This window comes from Balaenoptera acutorostrata, chromosome 5 (genome assembly GCF_949987535.1).
Source record: "Balaenoptera acutorostrata chromosome 5, mBalAcu1.1, whole genome shotgun sequence".
Classification (NCBI taxonomy): Eukaryota; Metazoa; Chordata; class Mammalia; order Artiodactyla; family Balaenopteridae; genus Balaenoptera; species Balaenoptera acutorostrata.
The window spans coordinates 50047219-50071104 of NC_080068.1; the positions used below are offsets into that span (position 1 = coordinate 50047219).

The following is a 23886-nucleotide window of genomic DNA, read 5'->3' on the forward strand; positions in this document are numbered from 1 at the left end:
CTCAGTATGCAGGGTTTTTATACTGGGGGCTGGTCATTTAGGTACTCCTTAACTGGACAGGTGAATACAGTCTTCCGAAAGGAAAGCAGGTGTTCAGCGTAAATCGTTTTGTTTGCAGAACAGTTTAGGCAGAGAGGGCCACTTTTATCAGTTAGACTGGTGGGAACCCTCTCAAAATCCAGGTTTCCAGAACAGCCAACAGCCAACCTGCCTAGCGGGCTTTCATCAGGGTAACCGTCAGGCTGTCTTCCACATACCAACTTAGCTCACGTAACAGCCCTCTCCCTGTGTTCATTCTCTACCCTCTCACCTTTTTAGTTCTTTTTTGTCCTTACTATTATCTGGCTATTAAATATTTGTTTCATCTGTCTCCTCTCACTGGAATGTAAAGCCCCACGAGGGCAAGGACATTGTTCAATTACTGCGATACACGGCCAGGGCGGGGGAAGCCTCGCAGGTGAGGTGTTTTGGGAGTAAAACAAGGAGGTACTCACCTAGGGCCTCCCCTGCCTCCCCTGCTACGCTATCCCCAACAGATAAAGTGGGGCCTGGCACAGAGTAGGTGCTGGTGCTCAATGCCTTTTTTTGAATGAATGAATACAAAGAATAGGAATAATGAAGGGTTGCGGGTCAGTGATACTGAGAATTAACATCTAAGGTTAAAAGGAAGTAAAGTATTCCTTTTGTTTTCCAGCTTACTATTGCTGCTTTGTATTTTTTTTTTTTTCTTACTCTGTCCTTTGTGTTTATCCCTCTATTTAGGTTTTGAAAGGTAAAAAAGATGCAAAGATACGGGAGCTTGAAGCCAGAGTGAGTGACCTGGAGCTGGAAAAGGTGAAGCTGGTGAATGCAGGCTCTGAACGGCTCCGTGCAGTGAAGGACATCAAACAAGAGAGAGATCATTTATTAAGTGAGGTGAAAGCTAGTAGGAATGAGTTGAACAGTCTTACAGGTATGTTACTCCCAATTCAAATTCTGCTAAAAAATAGGAGTGCTATCAGTGAAGTTCAATGAGGATACTAGGACTATGTGAAAGAATGGTTCCTCATCCCAATTACAAACGTGGATAATTATGCTGTCCCAGTAGACACCTGAAATCCTGATACTTCTCCTTGAAGCCCTCCCACAGCTTGCACTTATTAACCATTAACTTTAGTCAGCCTTCAGTGTCCATGAAATTCTTTACTGAGTTTCCAAGAGAAGGGTGAGGGAAGTGGAAACCTTGAGTCCTTTGAGTCAGATAGCTTGATGAGATGTTTAATAACGAAGCAACACATGTAAACAGACATGCAAATTTCTTGAAACAAAAATCCAAGGCCTTAAATTTTAAAAAGAAATACTCCTAGTTCACCAATAGTATGGTATAGGTATTATCTACTTCACACACACACACACACACACACACACACACACGCATACATCTGTGATTCCTGAACATTTACTATGCCAGATGCTGAAACAGGCCCTAGAAACAACAGTGAGGCCCCCGGCTAGTTGGGAACCAGACCCGTATAGAACAGGTTACAGTGTAGTGGGTGAGGCACAGTGGACGTGTGCTGGCTGCACATGTGGGAAAGGGTAGAGAATCAGCCTCCTGTAGGAGGTGACATCTGTACTGGGATTGATGGAGGAAAAGGAATTTGGCAGGTGAAAAAGAGGTAGAAGGGCAATCCAGGCAGAGAGAACATGACGGGCAGAAGCATGAAGGCATAAAATAACATAATGTGACCTCAGAAGTATTTATGGAAGTAAAAATACAAAGGAATGAGGACTAAGAAATGAGGCAGACAATGTGGAGCCAGCAAAAGATATTAAGAGATTGATGTCCTCAGATTTACATTTTAGAAGGACATTGTCAGCAGGTAAAGAGAGAAAGGCAAGCCTAAAGGAACAGAGGCCAACCAGTTAAGGAGGGTTTTGCTGTAGTCCCAGGGAAGGGTGATGAGAACTTGAACTGAGGCAGTGGCAGTGAGAAGGAGAGGAGAGGGAAGAATTAAGAATATTTTTGGAGATTGGAGGGACTGTATATGTGTTTCAGGTTTTAAATTTGTAGTATTGGGAGAACAATGATACCAACAGCTGAGAGAAGGAAACCAGGAGGGGTTGGCTTTCGGGCAGGAGGGTGAGACGCAGTCAGTGTGATACCGTTGGTCTGGGGGCACCAGGACATCCACATGGAAGTGTCTGGTTAGACAGAGTTAGATCTCAGCAGAGAGGTCTTGGCTCTGTTTGTTCCCTTTATATGTAAATCTATCTATCATATATAAATAGATAAATATAAATAAATAGTTGAATAAGTGTGTGTGAATATGTGTGTGTGTGTGTGTGGGTGTGTGTGTATCCTTATGTATGAACAATGAATGCCGGGTATTTTAATAGTTACTGGAGATAAAAAAATCAGATAAGACACATGGCGGCCTCAGGTTACTTACCATGTGGTGGACATTTCATCTACCTACAGCTGGTGGTTAAATCTGTGTGGTAGATATGATTATCCAAGAAGGTTTAAGATGAAGTAGATGTGAGCCAATTATACTGGCTGGGAAAAAGCAGTAAATAATAAGTGGGTAAAGGAGGAAGACCCACCCAAGCAGATTAAAAAGAGTCAGATGCCTGGAAATGTGTGTGTACATCTAATTTCTGTAACAAATGCTGTAACTAAGTGGAATCTCTTTCAGCTCTAAAATTCTGTGATCATTAATTACAAATAAAATATACTTTATAACAATGGAGTAGAAAAAATTAATCAACTATTATTGATTATCACGTTGTACAGAGGACTATGAAGTCTTAAAAAGGAATTTTCGAAACAAAAGTGAAGAAATGGAAACTACTACAAATAAGCTGAACATGCAATTAAAATCTGCACAGTCTGAGCTAGAACAAACAAGAAATACATTAAAGTCAATGGAAGGATCTGATGGTCACGGTATGCTTTAGTAGATTTTTTCCTTTTGTTTTTAATTCCCTTGGTCTAGATTTTTTAAAACACAAACCTAGATACATTGCCTTTCACCTCTTCACAGGGCAGCATGATGTGAGAGACATACAACAATAGGTATCACTGATGGGTGTTATATAGCAGTAGTTCTCAGGTTGTTTTTTTTTTTTTGAGGGAAATTGCCATTTACTTAATTTAATCTTTAAGTATCTGAATCTTTCTTTTTCTGTAGCTATTTCAATAATTTCTAACAGACCTCAATGTCCATAAATGCCAGTTAATTGTTTTTAAGGAAGTGTTGATATAAATACAGGTTACCAATAATTTTCATTCAACACCTTATTTTTCACACGTTTATTATCTACATAAACTGTGTATCTGTGGCTAATTGTCAGCTCCCAATTCCTTCTCTGAGATGAAGATGGGAGGGAGCCCTGGGAATTGAACTGCTAGGATGAGGGGTCCCTTCAACCACTTAACCTGTTCCCTTTTCACCTTGCTGCCCATATTAATTCAGAGAGAGAAGGTTAGTTGCTGTTTCATATTATTCATATCATTGTTTGTATGGCTATATTAGCTGACTGTAAGAATAAATATTTAACCAAAGGCTACCTTTTTTCTATTTCTCAGTACTTTTTCATGTCAAAGGATTTACGTCTGTGCTTACTTCGACAGCACATACACCAACATTGGAAAGATGCTGAAGGAGATCACCACGGCCCCTGCACAAAGATGGCACGCAAATTCTTGACGCGTCCGTATCTTGTGCGGTTCTTGGCGATTCAGCTCTTTCTTCGCTGGTTAACACCAAGAAAATGGTGGGGCTTGGAGAGATCACTCCAGAGGCCCATCTGGGGTCTGTTCCCTCGTCCCCTCCACCAGACAGAGTCCCTCCTCAGTGTGCTCCGGGCCTCGCCACAACTGCCCCAGTCACATTACCATTGTTAAATTAACTAGGTAATCCTGTATTTGCTTTCGAATGCCTGTTTTCATTGATTAAGATCACCTTAAAACAAAAAAATTATTAAGAAAATTACCTTTGAAGGCCAACCATGATCCACTTAATCAGACCAAAATTCTTCAAAGGGGTGAGAAAATGATGCAAATCAGTGTCCGGTGCCTGTATTAACTCTGTCTTTGACAGTTTAGCTATAAGAACTCTATCTTGTTAGGAAGAAGTCACACCTTTCATCCTCCAATAGTTTGTTTTTAAAGAATGGCACATTTTCTTTTTCTTGTTACCCTCTAAGCTCTAGCTGGACCTAACTCAAAGCAGTGGCATTTTCAAACCTCTTTTCTCAGCTGACTCCAAGAAACAACATAGGGTCTCTGACTTTGAATTTCCAAGCAAGGATGAGCTTTATTTATCTTTTCAGTGGCCTGCCTTATCTTAAGTATTCATTGCCTACTGCCCGTCTAGAACATTCTCATCCTGTCACCAGTTTTAGTAAAATAATCACATATATGCTCGTACTGCCAGTTTGACTTCTGAAACAGCAGTGAGTTCCAAGCACATGACGATAACCATGGGATTGGAAATTGAATCGTTTGTGATATCACTGGGATCTTTTAAAAGATCGCTAATAGTAGATGTCTTGCGTGGTATTTTATATATCAGTTTCTAGAAAAATTATTTTAGTAAAAATACTATATACATTTTTCATTTTATGACTGTATATATTTTGTGTGTATATATTTCCTATATGTGTAAGTATGAACTTGGTCAGCATTATTTATTACTGTTGGAGATACGGCAAATTATGATGGCCAATGAAATTAATTCTAACAAGGAATCACAAAACATCATCATTTATATACATTTCTGAGCGCAAAACCTCTGAGTAACTGCTGAAAATTGTTATATCCCAATATTGTGAAATCTGAAGACATTTTCTGTGAACACTTCCTTGAAACTGTCCAGGTGCCTTAGAGGAATCTTACCTGTCACCTTCTCATAATGTTTGACCATCAAATTATAGTCATCTCTCAATATTTAGAAACTTTAGAAACTAAGATACAGTTTAGTTCCTTTTTTTCCAGCTATGAAAGTGGCAATGGGGATGCAAAAACAAATTACAGCTAAAAGAGGTCAGATAGATGCCCTTCAGAGCAAGATACAATTTTTAGAAGAGTCCATGGCAAATGCACACAAGGTAAGTCTCTGTCCTTGGAATGGGGGAAGCCAATATGTTCACTCATTAGTAAGCTACAACACAAAATAGGACGTAGCAGAGATACAAATTATGATGGAAGAAAGACAAGAGTTTATTTCTGACAGAGAGAATGAGGGGAAAGTTCCTGAAGGAACATTTGAGCAGGACCTTGAAAGAGCTAGTATTTTTTTTTTTTGTAACTACTCTGGAATGAATTTTATTTTATTTTATTATTTTTTTCCTTGGTCCTCTTTTATTATTTTTTTGCATGTATCTATTCTTTTTTTAAAAATAAATTTATTTATTTATTTATTTATTTTTGGCTACATTGGTTCTTCATTGCTGCGCACGGGCTTTCTCTAGTTGTGGCGAGCAGGGACTACTCTTCATTGTGGTGCACGGGCTTCTCATTGAGGTGGCTTTTCCTTTTGTGGAGCACAGGCTTAGTTTCCTGTTGTGGGCTCTAGGCGTGTGGGCTTCAGTAATTGTGGCGCACGGACTTAGTTGCTCCGTGGCATGTGGGATCTTCCCGGACCAGGGCTCAAACCCGTGTCCCCTTCATTGGCAGGCGGATTCTTAACCACTGTGCCACCAGGGAAGTCCCCATGTATCTATTCTTTTTCAAATTCTTTTCCTATTTTGGTTGTTACAGAATATTGAGCAGAGTTCCCTGTGCTATACAATACGTCCTTGTTGGTTATCTATTGTACTTTAAATACAGCAGTGTGTATATGTCAGTCCCAAACTCCCAATCTATCCCTCCCCACGACCCTTCTCCCCAGTAACCCTAAGTTCGTTCTCTAAGTCTGTGAGTCTGTTTCTGTTTTGTAAATAAGTTCATTTGTATCATTTTCTTTAGACTCTGCATATAAGCGATATCATACGATATTTGTCTTTCTCTGTCTGACTTACTTCACTTAGTATGATAATCTCCAGGTCCATCCATGTTGCTGCAAATGACATTATTTCATTCTTTTTTATGGCTGAGTAATATTCCATTGTATAGACGTACCACATCTTCTTTATCCATTCATCTGTCAATAGACATTTAGGTTGCTTCCATGTCCTGGCTATTATTAACAGTGCTGCAGTGAACATTGGGGCACATGTATCCTTTCGAACAATGATTTTCTTCGGATATATGCCCAGGAGCGGGATTGCTAAATCATATGGTAGCTCTATTTTCAGTTTTTTAAGGAACCTCCATACTGTTCTCCATAGTGGCTGCACCAATTTACATTCCCACCAACAGTATAGGAGGGTTCTGTTTTCTCCACACCCTCTCCAGCATTTTATTGTTTGTAGATTTTTTGATGATGGCCATTCTGACTGGTGTGGGGTGATATCTCATTGTAGTTTTGATTTTTATTTCTCTAATAATTAGTGATGTTGAACATCTTTTCATGTGCCTCTTGGCCATCTGTATGTCCTCTCTGGAGAAATGTCTGTTTAGGTCTTCTGCCCATTTTTTGATTGGGTTGTTTGTTTTTATGATATTAAGCCGCATGAGCTGTTTGTAAATTTTGGAGACGAATCCTTTGTCGGTCACATCATTTGCAATATTTTCTCCCATTCTGTGGGTTGTTTTTTTGTTTTGTTTGTGGTTTCCTTTGCTGTGCAAAAGCTTTTGAGTCTAGTTAGGTCACATTTGTTTATTTTTGTTTTTATTTCCATTACTCTGGGAGACGGATCAAAAAAGATATTGCTGCAATTTATGTCAGAGTGTTCTTCCTATGTTTTCCTCTAAGAGTTTTATAGTGTCTGGTCTTACATTTAGGCCTTTAATCCATTTTGAGTTTATTTTTGTGTACAGTGTTAAAGAATGTTCTAATTTCATTTTTTTTACATGTAGCTGTCCAAGAGCTAATATTTTAACTTCAAGAAGTAGGCAAAAGGATATTCGTGATAGAGAGACGGAATGGTTATAAACAAAACATATTCAGTTCTGCTCTAATGCAACATATGTGTTACTGAAATCACCATGCTATGCAAAAGTGTGCAATAAAAACCACCATGGGGCTCATCAGAACAGTGGGATTAGGAGCACCACACTAACGAACTTCATCAGTGACAAAAGAAAAACAGGAACCTAATGAAAATGGTAGCACAGTTTTTTTACACATGTTAAATGGTTAAGAGATACATAAATACTACAATTAGGATGGCCCTTTATCTTAAAAAAGACCTGAAGTTTGCTTGTGCATTGAAGAACTGCAGCGTGGGAGTTGTTAAGAAGGGGTAGAAGGTGGGTTTCCTGTACCACAGGATGTGCATGGACATAGCTCATAACCCAAGGTAAACTGAGGGAGCTGATAGTTGTTTGAAGAGTGTGTATGTATGCTTTTTGTGTATTTCTGTGCAGCTCTGTTTATCTGGGTGCTATTTTCTGCATTGACCCCGTATTTCTCATAAATGAAACTGTGCATAAGTAGATGTGAAATTTGTGTTATACTCAAATGTTCCCTGATAACATCAATCACTTTGGAACAAATTTGCACTTTTAGAAGAGTTATAACAGAACTGACTGTAATGGAGATGAGAAGGTAAACAGCATAAGCAGAAAATAAGGGCAACTAAAATAATTGCTTTCCCCATACCGAAAATGCTGAAATACTATTTTTAGAATGAGGCTAAATATTAACAAATATGTACATATATTTGTGCCTACCCCTCATCATATGGACTTATTTATTTCCTGTGCTTTTGTTCTTTCCCACTTTTTTCTCCCCTCCATTTCTTATCCTAAATTTGTTCTTTTCTTTTTCTTCTTCCATTATTTGCCTATTTGGAACCTAAAGCAGGGCTTATCCTCGTCCTCCCCAAGGGTACTTAGGGCAGTAAGAGGTTACTGCCTGCTGTCACCAGAAACACCTGCCCCCAGTAAAGGAAGGTGTTCATCAAAGCTCAATGACATTCCCCTCAAACGGGAAGGAGGCAGCTTGAAAAATTAATCCTTCTTTCTTTCTGCAGCCTCTTCTGCCTAACTCATCAGAAAAGGAAAAACTATTTGTATCCAAAATGTGTATTACAGTGGTGATACCTACTACCTTGTTTACATTAAACATTTTCTCTATGAAAAAAATATACATATAGAAAGAAATATAGACTCAGTAAGTTCAGGTTTATATTTTAACTTGATTACTATGCATTTGTTCTTTGCTACCCATTTCATGATGTATTTTAAGGGAATGAACTAATTTTAATGAAATTTTGTTAGATACCAAAGATTCTCCATAAGTTTATCAGTAAGCTCATTCTCATCACTGGATCACAGTGACTTTGAGGACAGGAGCTGTGTGTCCTATTTCTCTTTATGCCAGAGGGTCTACAGTAGGCATTTGTGAAATTAACATTTAACCATTTGTGAAATTAATATTCAACCTTGAAACAAAATAGAAAACCCATAAAGATTTCAAATACATATGTCTTCTTTAAATCTCTTGTGTCATTTTAAAGAAGTTTCAATTTGATTTGGTATGTGATTACTCAATCTCAATTCACCACAACACTGTCTCTTTTTATGACAACACAGCTATTACATATTTCATAGGTTTTATCAAAGATTTAATAAGCCTAGAAAGAAGTAATAAACTAGTAGTGATAAAAATGAGAGAGAACATGGTAACGTAATTCTAGCAGCTCCTAACTCCAACCCATAAACAAATTAAGCTATAGTTCAGATCTTTGCATAATAGTTTTATATTTCCATCACATCTCAGCATCTATATCAGCATATTATTTCTGATATTTGCTCCTCTGTAATTGTAGGAAAAGCATTTTCTAAAAGAAGAAAAGACAAAATTAAGCCAGGAATTGAGTACTGTTGCAACAGAGAAAAACAAGATGGCGGGAGAACTAGAAGTCCTACGATCTCAGGAACGCCGATTGAAAGAAAAGGTTGCTAATATGGAAGTTGCTCTTGATAAGGTGGTTATTGACTAAATATATAAATTAGTTATCACCTAAATAGTTATTAACCAAGTAGAATTGTTCTGAATGAAAGCACCATGTTGATAGGAACCAAATCTGTCAAACTGTATTGTATCCCGGTCACCTCACACAAGAAAAAAACTGTATCCTGTACAGAAGGCTGAGCTTTAAAAACATAGTCATGATGCATACTTTTTACAAAATTATCTTTTTTCTGGCTAACAGGTCACAAGAGCAGTAAGATATAAGATGTAAGATGCTCCTGGTATCCTTCGTGACCTGAATAACTAAAAATACCACCAATCTAACTTACCATCAAAGAAGGACTTGAATACTAGGTAGAATACAGTCTGTTAAAAATATCCATACAGAGATAAAGTAATGCTAACGTCTGGCACTTTGTGGAGTTCAAAAAGTGCAGGTAGGGAGCTTCCCTGGTGGCGCAGTGGTTGAGAATCTGCCTGCCAATGCAAGGGACACAGGTTCGAGCCCTGGCCCGGGAAGATCCCACATGCCACGGAGCAACTAAGCCCGTGCACCACAGCTACTGAGCCTGTGCTCAAGAGCCCACAAGCCACAACTACTGAGCCCATGTGCCACAACTACTGAAGCCTGTGCGCCTAGCGCCTGTGCTGTGCAACAACAGAAGCCGCGACAGTGAGAAGCCCACTCACTGCAACGAAGAGTAGCCCCCGCTCACCGCAACTAGAGAAAGCCCGCACACAGCAACGATGACCCAACACAGCCAAAAATTTTAAAAAACAACAAATAATTAATTAAAAAGAAAAGAAAGTGCAGGTAGGGAACACAGCTTAAAGAATGAGAAGGATCAATGATGACACTGTATTTGTCATTTCCATTTATTGTAGAGAAGTAAATCTCTCTTTGTGTCACCTGAAAACGCTAGAAGCCTAAAAATATACCAAGACTAGTTGTTGATTCTTGAGAAATCAGAGCCTTCATGGTGATAGAAAATGACCTGTGATCCCACCTATTCAAACTTAGGTCTTAGAACATGATATATTGACTCAATGAATTTCAGTTGTGTTTATTTTTATAGAAATGTTTTTACGTTGCTAAAGCTGTTTGCTCATTTCATCCTTAGTTCATTCATTCTTTTGAGTGCCCTCCACATACTAAATGCCATGTAGATGCTGGGGCTACAGAGGATAAAGACATGGCCTCCAATTACTCTCAAGTTTTCTGAATAAAACAGATAAATAAATAGATAAATGTAATACCGTGTGCCAAGAACAGGGGAAGTTTCCTTGAAGAGATGGCGACTCTGCATTTATACATTAATAAAATTGCATAAAGAATGGAGGATAAACCACATGTGGTTGCTTGATTGTAGGCATCTTTGCAGTTTGCAGAATGTCAAGATATAATACAGCGTCAGGAACAAGAATCTGTGCGCCTAAAACTTCAACACACTTTGGATGTAAAAGTAAGATCTATTTTCATCAAAAATAGTAGTTTAAGCAAAAATTATGCCTTGGTTTGATATACTTTCATATTTTCCCCATGTACTTTAGATACATTCAAGTGTACTTTTGACATTATCTAATATTAGCAATTATAAAATCTGTACATTGTACAGATTATACCTATCCTTTTCATATATAGTAACAAATTGAAGCACCATGCTTTATGTTAAGTGTATACTGAATGAGGAAAACATAGAAGTACCTACCTTGGGGAACCAGAGGTTTGTATACAGGAGGTCAAGTATGTTTGGCTTGTTTAGAGAATAGAAAAATGATGTAATTTGCATGACAAAACATGTGTTCTTTAAAAATAGATTTTTCCACTGGAGTATATGTCTGTTTTTCAAGTATATTTTAAAGTTGCAGACTTACTTTAAAGTCTCAATACTGGATATTTTCACAGGCAGGAGCACTCCATAGTTGGAGAGGATCTTTCTCAGTAGTCAGAAGTCGTGTGGAGTGTTTGGCAAAGTTAGAAACCAACGTAGTAGCATCCCATCTGAGATATGTTTTCACATCTGGAATGATTTTATCCATCAGAAGTGTGAAGGCATCTTCCTAAGCCCATGATTAGTCCCCAAAGAGTAACATACACCAGAATCATCTTGCTTAATACTTTGGCTTAAAACTTTGTAGAAGTTCAACATGTAAGACTGAAATTATATTCACAAAAATACATTTTGATTTCACAATTCTCACTGTAGGCTGACAGTTATTTTGCTCACATGTATATTGTCTTCCAGGAACTTAAGGGCCCTGGATACACCTCCAATTCTTCTGTGAAACCACGCCTTCTACAGCCGTCATCTGCTGCCCATTCTCATCCTAATGTACCATCTTCCCAGTCTGCAGCCAGCTTCCTATCTCATGTAAGTAACTAGTCTTATAGTCTAATCACACATGAAATCACACATGAAAATCAATTTCATTAGTTAATAGTCCTATTGTACGTATAGCAACAGGGTTACTAGTAACCTACCAGGTATCCTGCTTATGCATTTAAATGAAAAACATGCACTGCAAAATGAAAAAGTTGAAATGGACTCTTTTCACACACATGAGTTATGTGCCCTGATAAACTAGCTATCACACAGCAAGTAACATTCTATCAAACAAAAGAATATTATTAATATTAGAAGTTAACATGGTTCTCTCTGGAGACTGGAACTTGGAGGTGGGCAGAGGAAGGGAAGGAGACTGCTGCTTTTTGTTTTAAGTGTTATAAAATCACTTTACCTTTAAAACTATATGCATGTTACATTGATAAAAATTAAATTAAACCCCTCTCCCCATGAAGCAAACAACAAACACAACAAAGAACATTTGACCAGGAGTCATTGGGACTTAAGATGTGTCTCTAACTACTTTGTGTGCCCTTGGAAACTGAGTTTTTGTTCCTTTTCACCTCTAATGAGGAGTCTGGACTATAGATCATCTCTAGGGTTTTCTAGAAGATCAGCTCTGAAATTCCATGACTTTTCTTTAGCCAAAATCCAGCCTAGTAATACATAGACTGTACTTGATTATAAAGAATCTCATCCATCACTGAAAAAGTACTAGTCATAAGGCTATTAAATTTAAAACTTTAATTGTAATTCTAACAGCAGTAGTGAAGTGTATTATCTAAATAGACTGTTAAGCATGTTTTATACAATTTCTTCCCTTAAAAATGTTTATTATATAATTTTACACATTAAATGTAACATACATTCTTTGTTTTATTCACTGATGTGTTTCAAGCACCTGGAACAGTATCTAGCATGTGGTAGTTATTCAGTACATATTTGTCTAATGGGTGAATGAATTCATTGTAAAATACTGTGTTCAGGTTTTCATTGTTTCTACTGACAAGTCAGTTTTAAGTCTTATTGTCGTTTTTTGGGAGGTACTTTTTTTCTCTAACCACTTTAAAGATTTTCTCTTTGTTTTGGTTTAAGCAGTTTGACTGTGATGTGCCTATGTGTAGTCTTCTTTGTATTTATCTTTCTTGGGGCTCACTGATCTTCCTGGATGTGTGGATTGATATCTTTCATTGATTTTGGAAAATGTTTATCTTTTATATTCTTGACTGTTTTGTCTGCCCCATTCTCTTGTTTCCTTCTGAGACTTGTACTATTAAGTAACTTTATTTTTTAAATTGGTATGTGATAACTCCATTATCTGAATCCCCTATGAACTTGTGACCATTGTTTCTCTTGGTTTCTAGTCATATTTTTGTCTGCTCTTTTTGCTGCCTTTTTTTCAAGACTATTTTTTAGAGCAGTTTTAGATTCACACCAAAATTGAAAAGAAGATACAAAGATTTCCCATATACTCCCTGCCCTCACACATGCACAGCCTCCGCATTATCAACATCGTTCACCAGAATGATGTGTTATCAAGGATGAACCTACATCGACACATCATAATCACCCAAAGTCCATAGTTTACCTTGGGGTTTGCTCTTGGCGTGGTACATTCTATGGATTTGGACAAATGTTTATACATAGGTCATAATTGACATATATCCATCATTTTCATATCATACAAAGTATTTTCACTTTCCTAAAAGTTCTGCTTTTCCCCCATTCCACCCCTGGCAACCATTGATCTTTTTATTGTCTCCCAGTTTTACCTTTTCCAGAATGTCATTGAGTTGGAATCATACAGTATGTAGCCTTTTCAGATTGGCTTCTTTCACTTAGTAATATGTATTTAAGATTCCTCCATGTATTTTCATGGCTTGATAGTTCATTTCTTTTTGGCACTGAATATTCATTGTCTGGATGTACCACAGTTTATCTGTTCATCTACTAAAGGGCACCTTGGTTGCTTCCAAAGTTTGGTGATTGTGAATAAAGCTGTTATAAACGTCCATGTGCAGGTTTTTGTGTGGACATGTTTTCAACTCCTTTGGGCAAATATCAAGAGCATGATTGCTGGGTCATATGGTAAGAATCTGTTTAGTTTTGTAAGAAACTACCAAACTGTCTTCCAAAGTGGCTGTACCATTTTACACTCCCACTAGCTGTGAATGAGAGTTCCTCTTGTTCCACAGCCTTGCCAGCATTTGGCAGAGATTATATAATCCAGTGGTTTCCTGTGAATGGGTGCATTTCATTCATTATGTGTTTTAAAACCTTGCATGTCTGAAAATACCTTTATTCTTCACTTACATTTGATTGATGTGCAAAATGTTGTTGCTATTGTGCCATTTTTATTCCAGGGCTTTTGTATGTGACCTGTTTGTTTGTTTCTCAAAGCTTTTAGAGTCTTTTCTTTACCTCTGGTATTCATTTCAGGGTGATCTCTGCTGGGGGTCTTTTTCCCTTCATTGTGCAGGCTCTTATGTTCTTCTTCTCTGAAATTTTCTTGTGTCATTTATTTGATCATTTTCTTCCTTCACTTTTTCAGTTCTCTCTTTCTAGAATTCCTGTTAAGTCACCTATTAAGCCTTCTGGATTTATTCTCTAATCTCCTTTAATTTTGACTTCCAATTTCCATCTCCTCATATTTTATTCCCACCTTCTGGGAAAACTCCTCAACTCTATCTTCCAAACATCTATTGAATGTTTTTTCTGATATCATGTATTTTTAAAAATTTCCAGGAGCCTTTTCTTGTTTTTTAAATCTTCTCTTTATACAGTTTCATGTTCTTTTGTGGATGCGGTACTTCCTCATTTCCGTTTAAGGATATTAGTATCCGTTTTTCAATAATTTCTTCTGTTACCTGAATTATTGCCGTTTCTTTGAATTCATTTTTTTTCTGTTTGTCCTGATGTCTGTCTTACCTGTTGGAGATTTTCCTTCACTGTTTGGTGATCATTGGCTGTCCATTCATATTTAAGACTGAGGCCCTAAAAAGCCAGTGAAAAGCACTTTGTAAGGTTCACAGGATTTGTTAGCTAGTAGGTGGTTAGGTATTACTTTTTAACTGAGGGATCCAAAAATTATCTTAGTTTTTTTTCTTGGTCCTGTTAATTCCCTTAAAGAGCGATTGTCTTACTACAGACTTGTAGATATAAATCTATCTGCCAGTATTCTGAGAGGTGAGTGGGGCAGGGAATCTGGGGTATCTATATATCTATAAATCGTACTTTATGCTTATATTTTCAGTTTGCAACCTTACTCCTGCCATGCCAGATATCCTTTTGGAGCCTAAAGTCCTTTGGTTCAACCTCACCCAGAGACTAAGCCTCTAAATGTATTTAGGGGAAAAGAACAAATTATTACCTGACTACGTGGGGAGTACACCTGGTATTCTCACAGCTTCTACCATAAACTTTTAGCCAGTCCTCCCATTTTGCTGCCCTGTCCCTTACCCTGGCCTTTAGAAATACACAAGTCCTCCATTTCCTGAGTCTTTCTGGAATACTCTGATGCAGAGCAGCTTGCTGCTTCCTGGCTACTTCTGTGCAGGTACTTGATGTTTTAGCTTTCTTTATTCTACTAAATTAATTATGAATTACCTATTTGCTTTCCATCTCCCAAAATTTTATCATCATTACTCATCTAATGTTATCTCTCCTTTCCTCTTTATCCTTGTTAATTTCTTTAGTGTCATTTTAGTGGGGCTTCAGATAGAGCAAAAATAAATGCCAAGTTTTACGTTTAAAAGTAGAATATTTCTATGTGCTTTGTTCTGCATTGCCCCTTCTTTTATCTCGTTTCATTTTAGTCTTTTTGTTCCATGATTCTAATAATAGTGATTACTTACTGAACACCAGGCACTGTGCAGCATACTTTCTATAGATTATATAATTTATTCCTCACAACCACCCACACGAGATAAGTGCTGTTATTATACTTATTTTACAGAGGAGGAAACTGAGGCTTGGAGAAGCTAAGTGACTTACAGAGTTCACACTCCAAAAACCCCGTTGTGCCAACACTTAACCAAGATAGCCTGAGCCTAGAACCTGTCTCCTTAGCCAGTGTTACTGTACTGATTCTTTACACCACACTGTTGAATGCTGTTTATAAACAAAATAAATGGATGATGACATAAATAGATACTCTACCTGAACAAATCGTGTATTTCATTAGGTCTTTGTGAATGAGTATTATACCATTTTGGAGGTACAAAGGCATTAAAAATTATCCAATTGATTGCCCTAGTTTTAACAGGTGAGAAAATGGTAGAACCAGAAAAATTATATTATGTGATTTGATCCAAGCTCAAACACCAAGAACATGTATATATGTATGTGTATCTAAATACATACCTACACAGACAGACACATACACACAAATAATTGGTAGCTTGACATAGAAGATTTTAGATGAAAGTTTCAGATAAAGGCTATTGTAGCATATAAAAATAAAATATTTCCAGGATCATATAATTTATTTTGTTTATATATCAGATTCCATACACATGCACTGTAATTTGTGCTAGCTGTGCTTGATCTTTGTCATTGAAGTATCCGTGATGTGAGCAAGATTTTCAGCAAGACTTTGTAACTTTTGTCTTATTTCCTACTCACCTATTTTTAGTATACAATATAAATAATGTATTTATATTCTAAACAGTATATTTATATTCCATTTTTATTACCGCCTTCTGACAGGAACATAAGTATTATAGGAGATGGATTTGGTCAGACATTCTCAAAATAGAATAGTCTAATTCAAACTGAATGAGATCAAGCTTTTATTTTTAGCTTTTACATTCATCTTCTATCTTTGGAGAATGGAGCTAGGAGGAGTTGAGAAGCACACATTCTCCCTAGACATTACTTATCTTACATTATAACTCATAAGTTTGCCTGTAATGGACTCAAGGCCATTAGAGAGAACAGTATTTGGGGAAGATGGAGGTACATTAGAGAGATAATTTGCAAGGTATTTTGGAAACAAATTTAACATAAAATGATTTCAGAGTCAAAATGTAATAGGAAGCTAATCAAATCACAAAATAAACCTTAAGTTTAACAACAACAGTATAAGCTTATATTCTTCCCTTGAAACCAAAAAAGCTTGTAGAAGTTTTAACCTGAAAATGTATGTCCCCTAGCAATAGCCTTAATGTGTATCCTAAGGGTCAGAGATTGGAGTGGGAGAGAGCAAGATTCTTTGACGGGCTCCAATAACTTCAGGAAGAGCTTATATGTAGCTATTTCTTTACCAGCCAGACAGGAGTCATATGTAAAGAATGTTTTTAAATTGTTCATTTCCTAGCTATTTTCTAATTTTTAAAAGTGTATTTTGCTCATGTTATAAATCAAAATATGTTCCATATGAATCAAACAGCAAAAGTATTAAAAATGAATCAGTGAAAGTATTACAAGATTTATAAACATTAAAAGGAACGATTGGGACTTCCCTGGTGATGCAGAGGTTAAGAATCCACCTGCCAATGCAAGGGACACGGGTTCGAGCCCTGGTCTGGGAAGATCCCACGTGCCGTGGAGCAACGAAGCCTGTGCGCCACAACTACTGAGCCTGCACTCTAGAGCCCACAAGCCACAATTACTGAGCCCGCTCGCCTAGAGCCTGTGCTCTGCAACAAGAGAAGCCACCGCAATGAGAAGCCCGCGCACTGCAATGAAGAGTAGCCCCCGCTCGCCGCAACTAAAGAAAGCCCGCGCACAGCAACAAAGACCCAACACAGCCAAAAATAATTAATTAATTAACTAATTAATTTTAAAAAGGAACGATTGATTATTTTGAGTAAATAAAACTTAAATCACAAAACCACCAGAAACAAAATCAAAATGAAATCACAAACTAGAAAAATATTTCTAATAAATAAAGGGTTAATGTATATAATATAGAGAGTTTTTACATACCCAGATGAAGATGGCATATACTCTAAAAGAAAAGTGTACTAAAGATATGGATACAAAATTCACATAAGAAATGCATATAGTCAATAAACATGAAAAATGTTCAAACTCATTTATAAACAAATAATAATTGCTGCATATTAATGCAAAAACAAACTAACAATTTTGCATATAAAATGGTCAAATGCTAATGGGAAGGGTGCAGCATAATGGCCACTCTTGTAGCATACCTTACTGATAAAGATATAAATTGTTATGATTTTATGTTGTCATTTTTGCTTCCAAAGTTCACTGTTTCTTTTTTTTTCTTTTTAAATTACTGGACTATTTTTTTAGGGTAGTTTTAGCTTTACAGAGAATTGAGCAGAAAGTTTAGAGAGCTCCCATAGACTCCCTTTGCCCTACCCCTCCCTCCCCCCAGTTTCTCCTATTACCAATATCTTGCATTAGTGTGGTACATTTGTTACAATTGATAAGCCAATATTGATACATTATTATTAACTAAAGTCTATAATTTACATTGGGGTTCACTCCTTGTACATGCTGTGGGTTTTGACATATGTATATGGTGTGTATCGACCATTATAGTATTATACAAAATAGTTTCACTGCTCTAAAAATGCCCTGTGTTTCACCTGTTCATCTGTTCCCCCCTTCCCCTGAACCCCTGGCAACCAGTGATCTTTTTACTCTCTTTGTAGTTTTGTCTTTTCCAGAATATCATATAATTGGAATCATATAGTATATAGTCTTTTCAGATTGGCTTCTTTCACTTAGCAATATGCTTGCAAGATTCCTTCATATCTTTTCATCCCTTAGTAGCTAATTTCTTTTTCACTGAATAATATTCCATAGTATGGATGTACCACAGTTTGTTTATCCATTCACCTATTGAAGGATATCTTGATTGCTTCCAAGTTTTGGCAGGTTATGAATAAATCTATGTGCAGATAAACATCTATGTGCAGGTTTTGCACAGACATAAGTTTTCAACTCTGTTAGGTAAATACTACAGAGCATGACTGCTGCATTGTATAGTAAGAGCATGTTTAGTTTTGTAAGAAACTACGAAACTGTCTTCCAAAGAGGCTGTACCATTTTGTAATCTCACCAGCAGTGAATAAGAGTTCCTGTTGCTCCCCATCCTTGACAACATTTGGTGTTGTCAGTGTTTGGATTTTAGCCATTCTAATAGGAATGTAGTGTAGTATGATATCTTGTTGTTTGACTTTGAAATTCCTTAATGAAATACAATGTTGAGCCTATTTTCATATGTTTATTTACCATATACATATTTTCTGTGGTGAGATGTCTGTTCCAAACTTTTACCCATTTTTTAAATGGGCATTTAAAAAATTTTCTTATTGTTGAATTTTAAGAGGTTCTTTTTTGGGGTGTATTTTGGTTACCAGTCTTTTATCAGTTAATGTGTTTTGAAAAGATTTTCTGCCAGTCTGTGGTTTATATTTCCATTTTTTTAAACATTATCTTTCACAAAGAAATGTTTTTAAGGTTAATAAAGTACAATTTACTGATATTTTTCTTTCATGGATCATGCTTTTGATGTTGTATCTAAAAAGTCATCACTAAACCTAAGGTCATCTAAATTTTCTCCTATATTATCCTCTAGGAGTTTTATAGTCTGGAATTTTACATTTAGGTCTGTGATTCACTTTGAGTTAATTTTTGTGGAAGGTATAAGGTCTGCATCTAGATTCATTTTTTTCTGCATGTGGATGTCCAGTTTTTCCAGCACCACTAGCTGAAAATAGTGCCCTTTCTCTATTGAATTACCTTTGCTCTTTTGTTGAAGATCAGTTGGCTATATTTGTGTGGGACTATTTCTGGGATCTTTATTTTATTCTGTTCCATCAGTCTATTTGTCTGTTCTTTTACCAGTACCACACTGTCTTATTTCAGTAAATCTTTTTTTTTTTTTAATTTTATTTATTTATTTATTTTTGGCTGTGTGTTGGGTCTTCGTTTCTGTGCGTGGGCTTTCTCTAGTTGCGGGGAGCGGGGGCCACTCTTCATCACAGTGCGCAGGCCTCTCACTGTCACGGCCTCTCTTGTTGCGGAGCACAAGCTCCAGACGTGCAGGCTCAGCAGTCGTGGCTCACGGGCCCAGTTGCTCTGCGGCATGTGGGATCCTCCCAGATCAGGGCTTGAACCCGTGTCCCCTGCACTGGCAGGCAGACTCTCAACCACTGTGCCACCAGGGAAGCCCTGCAGTAAATCTTGAACTTGGATAATGTCAATTCTCCAACTTTGTTCACCTTCACTATTGTCTTAGCTCTTCTGGGGTTTTTGCCTTCCCATATAAACATTAGAATCAGTTTGTCAATATCAACAAAATTTAAAGAATTATTGGGGTTTTGATTAAGATTGTATTTAATTCATAAATCAGGTTGGAAAAAACTGATATCTTAACAATATTGGGTCTTCTTATCCTTGAACATGGAATATCTCTCCATTTATTTAGCTCTTCTTTGATTTCTTACATCAGAATTTTGTAGTGTTACTCATGTAGATCTTGTACATATTTTGTTAGATTTATACCTAAGAATTCTATATCTTTGGTACTAATGTGAATGGTATTGTGTTTTTAATTTTAAAATCCAATTGTTCATTGCTCTTATACAGCAATTGACTTTTGTATATTAACCTTGTTTCCTGACACCTTGCAATAATCTCTTATTTGTTCCGGGAGTTTTCTTGTTACTGTTGTTGATTCTTTGGGATTTTCTACATAGCGAATCATGTCATTTGTGAAGAAAGACAGTCATTTCTTCCTTTGCAAATCTGTACACCTTTTTTTTCCTTTTTTTCTTTTTATTTCATTAACTATGACTTCCAATATGATGTTGAACAGAAGTGATGAGAAGGGACATTCTTGCCTAGTTTTTGACATTAGCAAGATAGCATCTAGCTTCTCCCCATTAAGTGTGCTGTTAGCTGTAGGGTTTTTGTATGTGTTCTTTATCAAATTGAGGAAGTTCCCCGGTATTCCTAGTTTACTGAGAGGTTTTTTCCCTTTCAAGACTATAAGTAATTATTTTTTAATTGAAATATAGTTGATTTACAACACTGTGTTACTTTCAGATGTACAGCATAGTGGTTCAGTATTTTTGCAGATTATATTCCATTATGGGTTATTATAAGATAATGGGTATAATTCCCTCTGCTATACAGTATATCCTTGTTGCTTATCTATTTTATATATAGTAGTTAGTCTCATACCCCTGATTTGTCCCTTCCCCATCCCTCTCCCCTTTGGTAACCACAAGTTTGTTTTCTATATCTGTGAGTCTGTTTCTGTTTTACATATATATTCATTTGTATTATATTTTTAGATTTCACATATAAGTGATATCTTATATGGAATCTAAACAATTGCTCTGTCTGGCTTATTTCACTAAACATAATGTTCTCTATGTCCATCCACATTGCTGCAACTGGCAGTATTACATTCTTTTTTATGGCTGAGTAGTATCCATTGTGTGTGTGTGTGTGTGTGTGTGTGTGTGTGTATATATGTGTCACATCTTCTTAATCCAGTTGTCTGTTCATAGGCACTTGGGTTGCTTCCATGGCTTGGCTAATGTAAATATTACTTGCTGTGAACATTGGGGTGCATGTATCTTTTCAAATTAGTGTTTTTGTTTTTTCTGGATATTTACCCAGGAGTGGAATTACTAGATCATATAGTAGTTCAATTTTTGGTTTTTTAAAGAACCTTCATACTGTTATCCATAGTGGCTGCACCAATTTATGTTCCCACCAACAGTGTATGAGAGTTCCCTTTTCTCCACATCCTTGACAACATTTGTTTTTGTAGACTTTTTTTTTTTTTGGCTGCACTGCATGGCTTGCAGGATCTTAATTCCCCAACCAGGGATTGAACCTGGGCCTACAGCAGTGAAAGCAGCAAGTGCTAACCCTGGACCACCAGGGAATTCTCTATTTGTAGACTTTCTGATGATAGCCATTCTGACAGGTATGAGGTGATACCTCTTTGTGGTTTTGATTTGTATTTCTCTAATAATTAGTGATGTTGAGCATCTTTCCATGTGCCTGTTAGCCATCTGTATGTCTTCTTTGGAAAAATATCTATTCAAGACTTCTGCTCATTTTTTTGATTGGATTGTTTGTTTGATATTGAGTTATATGCTCTGTTTGTGTATTTTGGATATTAACCCCTTGTCAGTCACATAATTTGCAAATATATTCTCCCACTCTGTAAGTAGTCTTTTCATTTTGTTGATGGAAAGTTTCCTCTGCTGTTCAAAAACTTTTTAAATTTAATTAGGTCCCATTTGTTTATTTTTGCTTTTATTTCTTTTGCCTTAGGAGACTGATCCAAGAAAATATGTCAAAGAATGTTCCACCTATGTTCTCTTATGGGAGTTTTATTGTTTCAGGTTTTACGTTTAGGTCTTCAAACCATTTTGAGTTTATTTTTGTATATGGTGTGAGGAAATGTTCTAATTTCATTGTTTTACATGTGGCTATCCAGTTTTCCCAGCATCACTTATTGAAGAAACTGTCTTTTCTCCACTGTATATTCTTGCCTCCTTTGTCATAGATTAATTGACTGAAGGTGCCTGGGTTTATTTCTGGGCTCTCCATTCTGTTCCATTGATCTATGTGTTTGTTTTTGTGCCAGTACTACACTATTTTGATTACTGTAGCTTTATAGGATAGTCTGAAGTCTGGGAGGGTTATACCTCCAGCTTTGTTCTTTTTTCTCAGGATTGCTTTGCCAATTTTGTGGTCCCATATAAATTTTAGGATTATTTGTTCTAGTTCTGTGAAAAATGTCATGGGGTATTTTGATAGGGATTGCGTTAAATCTGTAGATTGCTTTGGATAGTATGGCCATTTTAATAAGATTATTTCTTACAATCCAAGAGCATGATATATCTTTCCGTTTCTTTGAATCATCTTTAGTTTCCTTTATCAGTGTTTTATAGTTTTCAGAGTACAGGTCCTTCACATCCTTGGTTAAGTTTATTCCTAGGTATTTTATATTTTTGGATGCAATTTTAAGTGGAATTTTTTTTTACTTTCTCTTTCTGATATTTCATTATTAGTGTACAGGAATGGAACAGATTTCTGTATGTTAATCTTGTATCCTGCAACCTTGCTGAATTCATTTATTCTAATAGTTTTTGGGTAGAGACTTTAGGGTTCTCTATATAGAGTATCACGTCATCTGCAAATGTTTTACCTCTTCCCTTCCAATTTGGACACCTTTTATTTCTTTTTCTTGTCTGATTGCTGTGGCTAGGACTTCCACTACTGTGTTAAATGGAAGCAGCAAGAGCAGACATTCTTGTCTTGTTACTGAATTTAGTGGGAAGGCATTCAGCTTTTCACTGTTGAGTATTATGTTGGCTATGGGTTGGTTGTAAATGGCCTTTTGCTGAGAGTTTTATCATGGGTGGATGTTGGATTTTGTCAGATGCATTTTCTGTATCTATTAACTTAATCATGCGATTTTTCCTCTTTAGCCTGTTGATGGTGATAGATTATATTAATTGATTTTTGAATGTTGAACTAGCTTTATATAACTGGGATAATTCCCACTTGATTGTGGGATGTAGTTCTTAAAATAGATTGTTGTATTATACTTAGTAATATTTTGTTGAATATTTTTATATCTATGTTCATGAGAGATATTAGTCTATAGTTTTCTTTTCTTCTAGTGTTTTTGATTTTGGTATCAGTGTAATGCTGGTCTCATAGAATGACTTAGGAAACATTCTGTCTACATCTATTTTCTGGAAGAGATTGTAGAGAGTTAGTATAATCTTTTCCTTAAATGTTTGTTAGAGTTCAGCAGTAAACCCATTTAGGCCTGGTGCTTTCTGTTTTGAAAGGTTATTAATTATTGATTTAATTTCTTTAATAGATATAGGCCTATTCAGATTGTCTATTTCTTCTTATGTAAGTTCTGACAGATTATGTCTTTCAAGGAATTGGTCCATTTCATCTAGGTTATCAAATTTGTGGGTATAGAGTTGTTCATAATATTCCTTTATTATGCTTTTAATGTCCATGGGATCTGTGGTGATGTCACCTCTTTCTGATAGAAATTTTTGTATCCTCTCTTTTTTTCTTAGTTAGCCTGGCTAGAGACTTACTAATTTTATTGATCTTTAATGAAAAGCAGGTTTAAGAACCTGCTTTTGGGTCATTGATTATCTCTATTGGTTTCCTGTTTTTAATTCCATTGATTTCAGCTTTCAATTTTATTTGTATTTTCTTTGCTTGCTTTGGATCTAATTTGCTCTTTTTTTTCCCTAAATTCCCAAAGAAGCTTAGATTATTGGTTTTAGATCTTTCTTTTTTTCTAATATGTGCATTCAGTGCTATAAATTTCCCTATAAGCCCCACTTTTGCTATATCACATACATTTTGGTAAGTTTTATTTTCATTTTCATTTCATTCAAACTATTTTAAAATTTTTCTTGATATATCTTCTTTGACACATGTGTTATTTAGGACTGTGCTGTTTAATCTTCAATTATTTTGGGATTTTCCAGCTGTCCTTCTGTTACTGATTTCAAGTTCAATTCTATTGTGTTCCTAGAGTAGACATTGTA

The 23886-nt window shown here is 36.4% G+C and overlaps 1 protein-coding gene and 1 non-coding gene across 2 annotated transcripts in view; both read left to right on the forward strand.

Annotated features, from left to right (window-relative positions):
• CCDC158 (coiled-coil domain containing 158) overlaps window positions 1-23886 on the forward strand; it is a 93238-nt gene that overhangs the window by 38400 nt on the left and 30952 nt on the right. The window contains exons 11-16 of the mRNA XM_007165569.2: window positions 763-952; window positions 2777-2929; window positions 4982-5094; window positions 8863-9021; window positions 10379-10471; window positions 11255-11380. Coding sequence (XP_007165631.2) covers window positions 763-952; window positions 2777-2929; window positions 4982-5094; window positions 8863-9021; window positions 10379-10471; window positions 11255-11380 — 834 coding nt within the window. The remainder of the gene's footprint in view (window positions 1-762; window positions 953-2776; window positions 2930-4981; window positions 5095-8862; window positions 9022-10378; window positions 10472-11254; window positions 11381-23886) is intronic.
• Window positions 3601-3708, forward strand: LOC114237883 (U6 spliceosomal RNA). Its single transcript, XR_003623351.1, has one exon. It is a non-coding gene; the product is annotated as a U6 spliceosomal RNA (small nuclear RNA).